The sequence below is a fragment of the Delphinus delphis genome, chromosome 3 (assembly GCF_949987515.2).
Source record: "Delphinus delphis chromosome 3, mDelDel1.2, whole genome shotgun sequence".
In the NCBI taxonomy this organism is placed as follows: Eukaryota; Metazoa; Chordata; class Mammalia; order Artiodactyla; family Delphinidae; genus Delphinus; species Delphinus delphis.
The window spans coordinates 18,517,606-18,532,599 of NC_082685.1; the positions used below are offsets into that span (position 1 = coordinate 18,517,606).

At 38.5% G+C, this 14,994-nt stretch overlaps 1 protein-coding gene across 2 annotated transcripts in view; it reads left to right on the forward strand.

Moving 5' to 3' along the window:
• Window positions 1–14,994, forward strand: part of RUFY1 (RUN and FYVE domain containing 1) — a 57,410-nt gene that overhangs the window by 14,324 nt on the left and 28,092 nt on the right. For both annotated transcript variants that reach the window (XM_060008224.1, XM_060008225.1), the window contains exons 4-8: window positions 1,389–1,490; window positions 2,888–3,011; window positions 7,632–7,693; window positions 10,755–10,820; window positions 13,000–13,069. In XM_060008224.1, the coding sequence (XP_059864207.1) occupies window positions 1,389–1,490; window positions 2,888–3,011; window positions 7,632–7,693; window positions 10,755–10,820; window positions 13,000–13,069 (424 nt within the window). The remainder of the gene's footprint in view (window positions 1–1,388; window positions 1,491–2,887; window positions 3,012–7,631; window positions 7,694–10,754; window positions 10,821–12,999; window positions 13,070–14,994) is intronic.

A 14,994-nucleotide genomic window follows, 5' to 3' on the forward strand; every position in this document is an offset into this window, starting at 1 on the left:
TCAGTGAAATAAGCAAGTTGCAGAACGGCATATATAGCATACTAATTTTTTTGTAAACAGGAGAGAAAAATAGAATTTATATTTATTTTCATATGCATAAAAATATTTTGGAAGTGAACCTAAACTAAGAGCAGTATATTGTACAGAGGTGGGGAACTGGGAAAAAAAAACAAGTATTAAACTGTACGTACTGTTTTGTGGCTTCTTTTCCCATTTAATATTAGATTTTAAACCTTTTGCCATAATAGTCATCCACATCATTTTTGTATAGCTCCTCCCACTTTGCTCTTTGTGGTTGTCTTCAAATTCTCATTATCCAAACAGTGCAGTGGTGACCACCCCCAAACATACATCTTTGCGTACCTCCTAAATTATTTCCTTATATTACTAGATGTAGAATTTTGATAACCTACTGTCATTAAATTGCCTGCTAGAAGAATTGTACCAGTTTGCACTCCCACCAAGCAGCACATGTCAGTGTCCATTTTTCCTATCATGCCAACATCAGATGTCTTTTTTTTTTCCGACTTTATTTCCTTTCTTTTTTACTCTGGCTTTACATCATTTATTGAAGGGAGAAGGGGGGAATACAGTCTTTTGTATTGATTAAGTTGGGTGCCCTCTGACCCTTTGAGGCTGATATTGATTACAGCAGTACCTCCAATACTCTTGGGTGTTACAAATGCAGTTACTCTGCTTAGAACAGGATCTTTTTTTCCTCAAATAGTGTTAGGTCTACAATTGGGAGGCCTTTTCTTTTCTTTTAATGTTTAAAACAGATCTTTTCAAAATCACACCTTTGAGATTGGTTGCACAACATGAATGTACCTAACAGTACTGAACAGTACAGTTAAAAATGGGTAAGGTGGTAAACTTTATGTTATGTGTATTTTACCACATCAGAAATAAAATTGTACCTTTGAGCTAATGCCCTAGAAATCTTGTGAGACTTCACCCCTTTAACAACTACGTTCTATATTCGTCTTTTGAAAGAAAATTTATCCATTATACAATCTAACCTGGTATTTCCTGACTCCCTGTGAAATTTTATGAATACATGCAAAGTTTTATCTAATTGTTCCAGAAATCAGATGTTTGTGGCTTAGATTTTTTTTCCTATTTTTTTTTGGGGGGGTGGTGCAGAATACATGCCCATGATACAGACTTCAAACAGTACCCAAAAGAATGCAGTGAGCCATTTCCTCAGCCTTCCCAGACAGTGCGCTCCTCCAGCCCCCAGGGCAGCTCTATTACAGCATTCTCTGCATTCACCAGCATATGTATGCGTGAACATGTGTTTTTCCTTGGCTAAGTTGGTTTTTTTCCCTTTGTTTTTTGTTGTTATTATTGTTATGTCATAATAGTTTGATTCTCTGTTTGAATTCCAGGACAGCTGTGGGAAGGGGCAGAGCTTGGCTTTATCTTGCACTCATGCAGAAGAAACTGGCAGATTATCTGAAAGTGCTTATAGACAATAAACATCTCTTAAGGTATTTCATCACCTATCTTTGCTTAGCTTTTGCTTCGTAATTAGAACACAGTTCCGTATATCATTCGGAATTAAAACAAGAATGTATATTGTACAGTTTTTATTCAAATTATTATTAAATGTAACTATTCTGTGGCTTAGTTTTAAAATAGCAGTATTTTATTTTTTGAACACTGATGTCTGAAAGTCTTTATGAATGAAGATGTATATTTTCATTTTGAAAAGTCATTTTGAAGATAGTTCTTCAAAAATACCTAAGATTAGGCACCCTGACAGCGTACTCCATTAAGTTTCAACAAAATGGTATTTGATTGGATGATAATAGGGGAAAAATGACTTGAACTAGATTCAGTGGGCAATTTTAAAGTATAAAACCCTGCTTTTTGTAAGGGAACATATCTAGATTACCTGTTTTAGGATTCCACATTCAGTTTGTAAACTTTTATATCTCTTGGCATCAGTAAAGACGAACTGTCTATCTCTGAAATTTATGACTGGGTTCATTTTTTATATTTATAACTCTATAAACAAAAGTAACCATTATAAGAGGAATTGTCTCCAGGATATGATCATTTACAAGGAACAAATCTCTCCAGAGATAATTCTCTTATCTAACTGAAATAAAAATGTCTTTTACAGTCACCCAAAATTTTCCATTGTTTTCAAGTCATGGCTTATTATTGAACATATCTTTTCATGATAAATACTGGTTTCAAATAGTTCATGTACTTTGTACTCTTCTTTGAGTACTGTTATACTGAGTAACTCTGAGGTACAGATTTTGTTCTAAACAATTAATTCTTAGGATAATAAGTTCTCATGTACTCATACACACAATGGTAAATTAGCTAATAGCTGGTGACCAGAGCAGTAATGGATGGAGCCTCACTGTAATGGCTGAGGTGACTTGGAAGTAAGGAAGTAAAAGCAGCCAGTGTTGTTCCGTGGGACACAGGGAAGAGGGAAGAGTTTTATCCTTGGATGGGTGGTGGGGGAGGCTGTGGGATCCCACTTTATGTTGACATGAATGTAAGTGTAGAAGTAGTTCATAGCAACACAAAAGAAGGAGCCAGAGTGGACAGGAGGGGCAGAGTGATGTTCAGGAACACAGGAGCCAAGAGATGAGGAGGTCTGGGCTCCAGGGTCCAAACAGAGGAGTTAATCCTAGACCAGAGGTAGGAGGAGTCCATTTTAAGCCACAGGAAGAGAGGAGAGGCCAGAGAAGAGATAGCAGCACTTAAAGTGGGAGAGGAAATAGAAGGAAGAAGGGAATTCACACAAGGGAGCCTCTGGCTCCTGATGAAGTTGGCACCCAGGCCATGAGCTAAGAGGTGAAAAGGCAGAGTAGGTCCAAGAGAAGGGTGGTGAAGGTGTTCTTGTTGTATCAATCTCTTTCAGTGAGTTCTATGAGCCTGAGGCATTAATGATGGAGGAAGAAGGGATGGTGATTGTTGGTCTGCTGGTGGGACTCAATGTGCTTGATGCCAACCTCTGTTTAAAAGGAGAAGACTTGGATTCTCAGGTAAAATGGGAATTTTGACTCCAGATCGAATACCTTGTCTGGGCCAGGGATTTTACATAGGATCTGCTGAACCTAAGGAAGGGGCAGATGGCAGGGGGCATCTGGCACAGGGCTGTGCAAGGTGCTGTGCTGGACCAGAGTGGGGAGCAGCTGGCAAAGGTCTTGGGGAAGGGTGAAAAATAGCTTGGGCAAAGGCACAGAGGCACACACAGCGAGCATGGCGTGTTTGGGAACGGGAAACAGTTCTCCATGGCTAGAACACAGGATGCTCGATGAGTGAAGTGAAAGTGGAGGCTGGCCCAGTTGTTAGGCCATCAGTGCCATGTTAGAGGCTTTAGTTTTTGTCCCTGGAACTTTGGAACTTAAAAACCTTTGGAGGTATTTAAGCAGTACACTGAAATGATCAGGCCTGGGATTGAGAAAGATCAAGCTAGCAACCATCCAGTTCATGAGTTAGAAGCAGCCAAGAATAGGGAAAGCAAAAACATTGAGCAGACAAGTCTGGAAGCCCCAGGTTGCACGAGGAATGGGAAAATAGACTCGGGAGAGATTTGGGAAGTCAGATGGTAAAATGGAGCACAAATGAAAGTAGGCAGTAAGATGCAGAGTGCCCCATGGGGTGGGACAGCCCTCTTGACCAGGGCTGAGGCCTAAACCTGTGGTGGCAGGGGCAGTAAGTCAGGACACCCTGCCCCACCCTCATCTCCACCTCTTCAGGGCATCTGTAACTGGGCAGTGGCCCAGGCTTCTTCCCACTACATGTTTGGACATGAATCTAAAGCTTCCCCAATCCCTCCGTGACCAGGTCAGCTTTTTTTATTGTAACCTTTCCTCTCTTTTTTTTTTTTTTTTTCTAGTAGTTTTCTTGTTTTTGCCTGTTAAATATTTTTCAAAAAATACAAAGAAGTTTTTTTGAAAAGAAACAAAATATCACATATAATCCCATTGCACAGAAAGAGCTAATTCAGTGTTACATTTCAGGATACATCCTTGAAGCACATGAAGAAAGGTGTATGTGTGTATTTATATTTCAGAGACAGATGTTTGGAGTTCTCTTTTTTCATTAAACCAAAATATGATTATTCCAAGCACACCATTTTGCAATTTTTTTATTTAATAATATGTTCCACATAGCTCTTGATGTCAAGAGATATAAACCATTTTAAACAACTGATAGTAATCCATTTTATGAATGTACCATAATTTATTTAACCAATACTTATTAATGTAAGTTGTTTCCATGTTACAACAATAATGTTATAAACATTCTCATACTTCTTTTTACTCTTGTCTGTTTATTTTCTTAGGTTAAGTTTTGAGATTGCTGTGTCAGAGTGTACACATTCTGCATGAGTGTTGTGATTACATGTGAGCATTCTTGGTCTTTTTTAATCTGAAAGAAAAACAACTCTTCATCTCAAATTTATATTTTTGAGAACTAGGAAGATAAACTATTTTTTTCATGTTTTATTTGCCATTGGTGGTTCACCTGTTCATATCCTTTGCCCATTTTTTTGAGTTTTCCACCTTTTTCCACTCCTTTATTATTGATTAAGGATATTTACCATTTGTCAGAATATTTGTTATAAATTTTTTTTTTCTGCTGTCTTGGGGCTTGTTTTCCCTGTAGACTTTTTTTTTTTTGGCGGTCATATTTAATGGACTTTTCCTTTATACCTTCTAAGGTATTGTGCTTAGAAGGTCCTTTCATGTCTAAAAATTAACCTAATTTTTTAAATCACATGTATATTTTTTACATTTAAATGATCTGCTGTTATTCGTTTTGACATAGTGTGAAGTAGAAGTCTAGATTTCTTATATAAGTACAGTAGTAAACTATTACTACAGTAGTAGTAAAGTTTTCTCAATATCATGTATCAAATATTATTTCCTTACTAATTTGAAATTCCACCTTTATCATGTGTTGAAATATCCATTATGCTCTGAGGCTTATTTCTGGACTCTCTGTTTAGTCTCTGGATCTTTTTATTTCTATGCCAGTAACGTAGTCTTTTAATTACCAAAGCTCTGGCAGTTCACCTCCTGCCTACTTTGTTGTACTTCTTTTTCAGATATAGTTGAGGCTGTCCATTCTCCCAGATGACCTTGAACATCATTTTGTCAGATTCCAAAATAAAAATTTAATTGGGATTTTTATTAAGTAATAGATGTGATTGAGCCCCCTGGCCTATTCTTATCTTTAATACCTCTTGTATGTCACCATAAAGTATGAGTATTTGCTATTGCACCCTGAGGGATCCTCTTTCTCATGTTTAGAAAGTACTGTTCTATTCTAGCTTACTTTATATTTTTATTTAAAAATGAACATTGAATGCTATCAAATAACTTTTTTGGCATCTATTGAGATGTCATATCCATTTTTTAACCCATGATAATAATTGAATTAATTCTTAGGTTTCCTATTGTGATATCATAAAATAAACCTTACTTGGCATCGTGTGTTATTCTTTTAGTATACTCCTAGATTTAATATGTCTGTGGTTTATTTGGAAATTTTGTATTTCTCCTTAAAGGTGACACTGGTCTGAATTTTCCTTTTCTATACTGTCTTTGTCACTTTTCAGTGTCAGGATTGTATAACCTCATAAAATAAACTGGATGATATTCTTTTCTTTCTTGCTTTCTACAACAGTTTATTAGAGCAGGAAATATTTTTCTTTAAAGGTTTGTTAAAACTGGCTAGTATGACAGTTTCAGCTTTATGCAAAAGCTTTATGGTCCTCATGCTTTGACCACTTTAATTTTTTGCATAGCTTTGGTCAATTTATTGGTTTCCTAAGTCTTAGAAAAAGTTTTAGTCATTTATATTTTTCCAGAAATCATTTGTTTCATTCAGATCTATTAGTTGCATGAGAGTATTTTCTTACAGCTTTTTAAAATCTCACTTTTCTAAATTGTAATACTTGGTAGAGATTTGTCTACTGTGTTGAGCTCGAAGAACCAGGTCTTGCTTTTACACATCACTTCTGCTTTGAGAGGAGAGCTTTGTTTCCTAGTCCATTAATTTCTACTTTGAGTATGCTTTCTCATTCCTTCTATTGTTGCTTTTTTTCCAGTCAAATATATATTTCTTTTTAAATTATTTTTGTATTACAAAAGAAATGCATGCTTGTTGAAAAGAAGTTAAGCAATTACAGAAGAATGTAAAGTGAAAAGTGAAATTCAAGCTCCCCTTCTCCTCTCCCCCTTCAGTCCCAGTCTTGTCCCCACAGATAATGGTAAAAATTTGAGGGACTGTTTCTACTTTTCCTATGCATTTATGTATACATAGGTTTTGTTTTTAATTAAATCTTTTCTGGTTTTCTGTTGCAGTGTAACAAATTAACAGTCACCTAAATGATTACAGTCCCTCATATTTGAGGGATGGCTGAGCTCAGCACAGTGACTCTTAAGCATGCCTGTGATCACAGGCAGTTGGTGGCTGGGGCTGGAGTGGCTGAAGGCATATGCACTCTCACTCTCTGTCCTCTGGGCTGAGAAGGCTCAGGGAGCTGAGGCTGGAGCAGCAGGGGCTTCTTGGGCATCTCTGTCTACACATGGTCTCTCCACTTGATCTCCAGTGTGGTGCCTCAAGGTTAGCCAGACTTTTCCCATGGAAGCTCAGAACTTCAAAGGTATATGCCCAAGGGAAAGAGCCAGGAGGAAGCTTGTACTGCCTTTGTTAACCTAGCTGCAGAAGTCACAGCATCCTTTCTGCTGCTTTCTGCTCATAAAGACAGGCCTTACTGGCCACCCAGGTTCAAGGGTCAGGAATATAGATTGGTGGGAGGCGCAACAGAGAAGTTGCAGAAAACATCATGTATAGCTTTGGTTTTAACATAAGGGAGGTTACTATAAGGAGTTAATGCTGTACATAGTATTCTTTGAGTTAAAATTTTATCCTGGAGCTTTCTTCATTTCATTACATATTCATTCTCTGCATTCTTTGTTATGGTTGCATAGGGTTCTGCAATATGGCTATAACATGACTGATTTAAATATTTCTCTATTGATGGACCCAATTTTCCTGTATTTCGAAGGAATGGCTGCACTTACACTAGAGTGGATGGTGGCAGACTAGGGCTCTCATTCACTCTCTCTGAAGTGCTTTATTTCTGGACAAAGCCCCTGACTTTGAGATTTTGAGGGGTCTTGGAGCCCCTAGTTCCCCACAGCAGCAGAGAATTTTCCCTGAAATACTGGACCTTTTCACCTCAGTTTGGGGGAAGAAGGAGTCAGAGTTATCAGTTAAGGTCACCACTTTAGAGATACAGGTCTCTTTTTTTTTTTTATTACTTTGTACCCAAAGAACTTTGTTGATCTTTGTCAACAATTTGATTGTTGAATAAATAAATAAATAAATAAAACTTCAGAATATTCCCTTAAATTCTGATTTTTAGTAAGTTTAGAAGGTGATGGGGTTATTTTTCTTTTGGTTTGTTTGTTTGATTGATTGCTGCTTTAAGCTGGTTAACCTACTGATTGTCAGGTTATCCTAACAATCCTATTGTTTTATCCTGAGATAGGAAGGTAAATACCCTGAATTTTAAAGACTGTAAGGTTTGTGGAAAGTGCGAAAAGTTATTTTTCACTTAAACTGGTACATTTTATTTCGATCAGGTTGGAGTGATCGATTTTTCTCTCTACATTAAGGATGTGCAGGATCTTGATGGTGGCAAAGAGTAAGTTCTGTATTGTATGCTGTTCTTCACGTTTTTAATGAAATTCTGGCAAAGAATGCTCCTTTTTTAAAATTGAGGTATAATTGACATATAACATCATTATTAGTTTCAAGTGTACAACATAATGATCTGATATTTGTATATATTGCAAAATGATCACCACAATAAGTCTAGTTAACATCCATCACCATACGTAGTTACAAAAAATTTTTCTTGTGATAAGCATTTTTAGGATCCACTCTCTTAGCAACTTTCAAATATGCAATACAGTATTATTAACTACAGTCACCATGCTGTACATTACATCCCCAGGACTTACTTACTGGAAGTTTGTGCCTTATGGCCCCATTCACCCACTCCCCCACCCCCCCCACCTCTGGCAACCACCAGTCCCTGTATCTGTGAGTTTGGTTTTGTGTTTATTTTAGATTCCACATATAAGTAAGATCATAAGGTATTTGTCTTTCACTGTTTTACTTACATCGCTTAGCATAATGCCCTCAAAGTCCACTCATGTTGTCAGAAATGGTAGGATTTCCTTTTTTTTAATGGATGAATAGTATTTTATTATATGAATATACCACATCCATTGATGGACAGTTAGGTTGTTTCCATATCTCGGCTGTTATAAATAATGCTGCAGTGAACATGGGGGTGCATATACATTTTCAAGTTAGTTTTCATTTTCTTTGGATAAATATCCAGAAGTGGAATTGCTGGGTCATTTAGTATTTCTATTTTTTAGTTTTTTGAAGAATTGCCATACTGTTTTCCATAGTGGCTGCACCAATTTACATTCCCACCAACAGTGCACAAGTGTTCCCTTTTCTCTGCATCCTGGCCTACACTTATTACTTCTTGTCTTTTCGGTGATAGCCATTCTAACGGGTATGGCGTGATAGCATACTGTGGTTTTTGATTTGCATTCCCCTGATGATTAGTGATGCTGCATCTTTTCATGTAACTGTTGGCAAAGAATGCTACTTTTGTTTTTGTGTTGTTTGATTTTTTATTTTTTATTTAGCTATTTTTAATTACAGTGGTAATACATTCCTATTCCCATTGTTTAAGGAATTAGGCTCTGTGGAAGAATAGAGAGTACAAGGCAAATTTCCCCATTAACACCATCCCCTCGTCTCCATCTCAGTCCCACTCCCCCTGCTTCTGCAGAGGAAGCTACTCATGCATGACTCCTTCCAAGCCTTTCTTTACTGCCTTGCAGGTATATATTTTTTGGTAGTGTAATTTGCTTTATGGTTTGGATGTAAATGGAAAGGTACTATTATATATTTAAGTTGCCACTAGACTTATTCTTTGATCCTACTGTGTCTTGGGTGTCTTTTCATGCCACATTGTAGCTCTACTTCATCCTTGTTAACAAGAGCATTAAAAGAAGTTATCCTGGAAAAAAAAAAAAAGAAAAGAAAAAAAAGCAAACAATGTATATAACATGCTACCATTCATGTTATAACAAAGAAGACATACATCCATATTTATATGTTGTACTTCCATATACATGGATCATTTCTAGAGAGGCACATTGACCTGAAAACAAGGCCACCTGTGGGGAAGAGGTCAGGAGACAGGCATGGGAGGGAGTTTCACTGTAAACCCTTGCGCTGTGTTTGAATATTTTACCACGTACATCTGTTACCTGTCTTTCACATGTCTTTGTAATGAGAACTCTTCCTTCTCAGTGCCTTGGCAGTGCACCTTACCAAGGAAGGGACCAGCGGGAATCCCATTAATGCTTCATGCACCCACAGTACAAGGATTCACTCACTTGAAATTTAAAATACATTCTTAATGTCAAAAAGAACTGGAAATAAACTGATTATCCACTATTAAGGGAATACAGTCAGCCTTTCAACCTGCAGATGTGGAACCCACAGATACAGAGGGTCAGCTGTGCTATGCCATTTGTATAAGGGACTTGAGCATCTGCAGATTTGGGTATCCACAGAGGTTCTGGAACTAGTCCCCTGTGGATACCTAGGGACATCTGCAATTGAATGAATTGTAGAACATCTGAAGTATTCCACACTATGTATTATACAGACATGAAAGAAAAACAAATTTGACCTACTGTATAGTAGATTTAGAGGGATTTCCACAGGTATTATTGAGTGAGAAAAGTATAATACTGAGAAGTATATATATCCCATTTTTTTAAAACCCCCAAATTCTCTAATATATATTTTAATTGCATATACTATATGTAAAAATATAGATAGATATTATGATTATATACACATAGGATACTCAACAAGCTATCAGTATGTGTTACCTGGGAGAGCTATGTAAAGGGCAGAAAGGTAAAAAAAAAATGACTGCACTGACCAGCAAATCCAGCACCTGTGGCATGAACCTGGGTCACATGATCCCATTTATGTACATATGTATGTAAAGAAATTGGTGGGAGGAGCCTAACTTTAAAATGATAAAGTCTTTTTTGCTTTTTTTATAAAGATGTATGAAGTTTCGTTGTGTTGTGTTTTTGCTTTTTGCTTTTTTTTTTTTGGCCATGCTGCACAGCTTGCAGGATCTTAGTTCCCTGACCAGGGATTGAACCTACCCCCTTGGCAGTGAAAGTGTGGAGTCCTAACCACTGGACTGCCAAAGAGTTCCCAGAGTCTTTTTTTTTAACCCAGACTAATCAGCTTTGTGTTTTGAAGAGTCTTGTGGTCTTCTTTTCTGAGGCAGCTTCTTTTCCTTCAGTATAACAAGGGCTGCTTCATCTCCTAACTGGAGAGCCATTTACATGTGGCTTTTGGTGTTTCTCCCTTGCCTGCCAGTGGCTTTCTCAAATGCTAGGGGAGAGATGGGAGGAGCATCTGCAGGGAGGCTCCTCTCCAGGCAGCCTGTTTCCAGTGTGTCCCATGTCTTCCTAGCCCGCCTTGCTGGTTCACTTAGGACCGTGCAGACATTACTAAGCTCTGACCATCTCTTGGTTTCCTGATGACATTGGTACTCCTACAAGGTGACTGGAAGGTTGGGGGACAATTAAAAGTATTAACCCTGAGTAAAAAGAATTTCTCTCTTTTTATGTTCTTTTTAAAAGGCATGAAAGAATTACTGATGTCCTTGATCAAAAAAATTATGTGGAAGAACTTAACCGGCACTTAAGGTAGGACTCCCTCCTTTTTCCAGTGTTGCAGTTCATTCTCAGTGCCCGATAATTGCCTCATGGAACCTTTTTGAGTTGCCATATATTTATAACTAACTTTTTTCCAAACCAAGAAAAAAGGTTGTCGTTCAGTGCTCATGTGTACAGACTGTAGAAGTATGATTTCTTGATAAAGAGCTTTGGGGAATCCTTCGATCTTTTGTTCTGTCTAGTTATGCAAATTAGAGAGTAATAAATTAAACCTCTCCACCCCTTAGCCCACCGCAGCTTAGTTGGAAATCACTGCATGGGAAGCATTATTGCTGCTGGGAATCAACACACATCCCTCCAACGTTCTGGGCAGGAAAAAGGGGTTGAAAACCACTGGGCTAGACCTTTGAGAACAATTCAATAGTGATAGCAGGTATCTTTATCTTGAATTTTCATTTTAATTGGAAAGCTACTCCTGTGTTTCATGAAACACTAGTTGTTGCAGGTTTTGATGGAGAATGGATGGAGATTCTCAGCCTAACATGTTTGGGAAAAATAATTCTCTCTCTGAACCCTCTTTAGAGAGTACACTGTGCACATTAGCAGTTCTCTGCGGGAGCAGCCTCTCTGGCCCCCAAAGCCAATGAAGCAGGCAAAGGAGCTAGTGTGTTCTTCAGAACATACCTAGGGTATGCTGCTCTGAGCTTTCCTGAGGTGTGATGCTGGCTATTATTTTGAGAGTGAGATTCTTAATCCATGCTTAGTTTATTGAGAACTTTTATAAGGAATAGATGTTGAATTTTATCAAATGCCTTTTAGCATCCATTAAGTTAATCATGACTTTTATCCCTTAATCTATTGATGTAATATAGTTTATTAATGGATTTCTTCATAGGGATAAACTCTACTTGATCATAGCTTTAATAATTTAGTCATTCTCTTAACATGTAACTTAACATAGTTGTTCCATAGTTTCCCCTCTGGCATGGTATCAGGGTTATGCAGCTTCACAAAATGAATCAGGAAGCTTTGCCTTGTTTCTGTGCCTGGGAACACCTTCTATTTCGTGAGCATTATTTGCTCCTTGAAAATTTGAAGCTCAAAGCCTGTATGGAGGCAATACTTTGCCAGCTTTTCAGTTTTTCCTTAGCTGTTAATTCATCTAGCTTTTCTCCTCGTGAGGATATATCTTTTTTGGTAATTTATGTTTTCTAAGGAAAAATAGAAATTTTGTTGATATTTTCTAAGTTATGTAGTTGGTACAGAATTGAAAATGGCATACTCTTAAAACTTGTAATTCCTTCCATATGTTTTGTTTTGTTGACTTTTTCATTTTGTGTCAATTTGTATTTTTATTTTTCTCCCACCCAATTCTTGAACCTTGGTTCATTAGCCTTGTCAGGTTTGTTTCTTGGTACCCCCCTCACCGGCAAAAAGCCCCAGTTTTTGGTAGTAGGGTCTGTTGCCTAAAAGTGCAGGCTCTGGAGCCAGACCACCTGGGTTCATAGGGGTATGAAGTTAAGTGAGTTTTTCGATATAAAGTTATGGTTTCCTCATCTGTAAAACAGATTAACAATAAGATTTGCCTCACAGAATTGTGGGGAGTTGACGCATTTAAAGTGCTTAGAACAAACAGGGCCTGACATATTGTCCAAAAAGAAAACTACTACTATTATTGTTGTGGTTATTATTATTGTTGTTTGTCAAGTCTACATTAGCTTTTACATATTTTTCAGTATGAAAGTAGTGCATATTACTTAAAGAATATGTGAAAAATGGGACAAAGTGTAAAAAAGATTTAAAAATCACCTTTGATCCTACTACCCAAAAGTACCAATATCTTGTTATGAATATTACTTTAGATATATGACTGCCGGTGCGTTTTGGTTCCCATATATTGTGTTGGGGGAAATGCTGTTTTCTTTCCAGTTGGCTAAACAAGAAATGGATAGCATATTTGGAGAAAACATTGAAAACTTTTCACTAAAAAAAAAAATATATATACACACACACACACACACACACACACACACACACACACACACAGCTTACATATATATTTAGAATTCTCATCTATGAGTTAATTGGAGACCCTTTGACTCTCCATTTCATATAGGAAATCTAGGAATCTCTATTCTCATTGTTTACAGATTGGGAAAACAGTCAGCTTTTATAAGTTCACATTTACTTAATATTTTCTTTTTTACAGCTGCACAGTTGGGGATCTTCAAACCAAGATAGAAGGGCTGGAAAAGACTAATTCAAAGCTTCAAGAAGAGGTTTGTAACTTATTGAAATTCTTAAAGCAGAATGACCCAAGAAGAGAAATGGTATGGTTGGTATATCTGACCAGAGCTTCTCACTGGTAGGAATGGGAATTGCTAACCTTGGGTTGAGCTGCACACAGGACAGACATTCTCAGAATTTCACATCCTCAGAATGTCCGTGTTCTGCCCTGGCCGGGGCTCCCATGAGCCAGTGCAACGGATCATGAGCCAGTTCTAAGTGACTTAGGTTTTATCACCTCACAGTGGTCCAGTAGAAGACAAGTCCTAGTTGGAAAAGCCCCACTCCTTTTGTGAACGTGCTATCCTCTTCCTCTTTTCCCACCTTTCCTATGATGTAGTGTGTCTCCCGGCTGCCCAGAAGGCACAGGCTCTTTTATGGGGTAAAAGTACCCTCGTCCCCCCTTCCGTGTCTCGGCCTCTCAGGAGCTTGGAACCAGTCTCCCCACAGTGTGGTCTTTCTCTGCTTTCTCACTAGGAAGAGAAAGAATGAAAGGACAGGAAGAAGGAGGGCTGAGGCTGAGGAAGAAAGCTTGCTGCCAGCTGCCCGGCAGTCTCCTTGGTGGACACATCTTGTCTCCTGTTAGCAGGAGGGGGGTTGCTCAGCCTTTCTGAGGCTTTCCACAGGTAGCGGTCCCTGGCTGCTCGACCCTCCCCACCAAGTCTCACCGGGAAGGAAGAGGGCTGTGAGGGGGGCCGGAGAGTGACCCCCCCCCCCCCATGGTGTGGAGGCAGGTTACAGCCGAAAGGAGAGTCGCAGAGCGCACCTTTGTAACGGAGGACCCAGTTTAAAGCTCACTTTAAACTTCCTGCGCCCTCTTGAGGGGGCAGGCCCGAACAGCTTTCAGGAGAGGAGCTCAGATTTGTAACAGGAGAAAGAAACTCAAAAATGGGCCTCATGGGAGAGACTTCATCACACTTAGAGCTGAAGGACTCGAATTCACCTGGGGGGTGGAGTGGGCCTTTGGGCCTCACTTTGCTCATCTCTAAATTGGGTGATAATTCAACACACTTACAATAGTATTGTAAAGATTAAGTTAGATTAATACCACATAAATGTGCCTTGTCCAACACTTAGCATGTGGAGGCACTCAAGGAGACCTTAGTTGATTTTATTTTATTTATTTTTAAAATTTTTTTATTTTATTTATTTATTTTTGGCTGCGTTGGGTCTTCATTGCTGCACACGGGCTTTCTCTAGTTGCAGCAAGCAGGGGCTAGTCTTCGTTGTGATGCAGGGGCTTCTCATTGCGGTGGCTTCTCTTGTTGTGGAGCACAGGCTCTAGGCGTGCAGGCTTCAATAGTTGTGGTGCGCGGGCTCAGTAGGTGTGGCTCGCGGGCTCTAGAGTGCAGGCTCAGTAGTTGTGGCACACGGGATTAGTTGCTCCGCGGTATGTGGGATCTTCCTGGACCAGGGCTCGAACCCGTGTCCCCTGCATTGACAGGCGGATTCTTAACCACTGCACCACCAGGGAAGTCCCCTTAGTTGATTTTAGAAAAGCAGATTCACTCTTTGTTCTCCCAGATGAGGTGGCATGCTTTTTTTTTTATTTATAATTTTTATTGGAGTATAGTTGATTTACAATGTTGTGTTAGTTTCAGGTGTACAACAAAGTGAATCAGCTATACATATACATATATCCACTCTTTTTTAGATTCTTTTCCCATATAGGGCATTACATAGTAATGAGTAGAGTTCCCTGTGCTATACAGAAGGTCCTTACTAGTTATCTGTTTTATATATAGTAGTTTGTATATGTCAATCCCAATCTTCCAATTTATCCCTCCCCGCCCTTTACCCCCTGGTAACCGTAAGTTTGTTTTCTACACCTGTAACTCTATTTCTGTTTTGTAGATAAGTTCATTTATACCCTTTTTTAGATTCCACGTATAAGCAATATTGTATGATATTTGTCTTT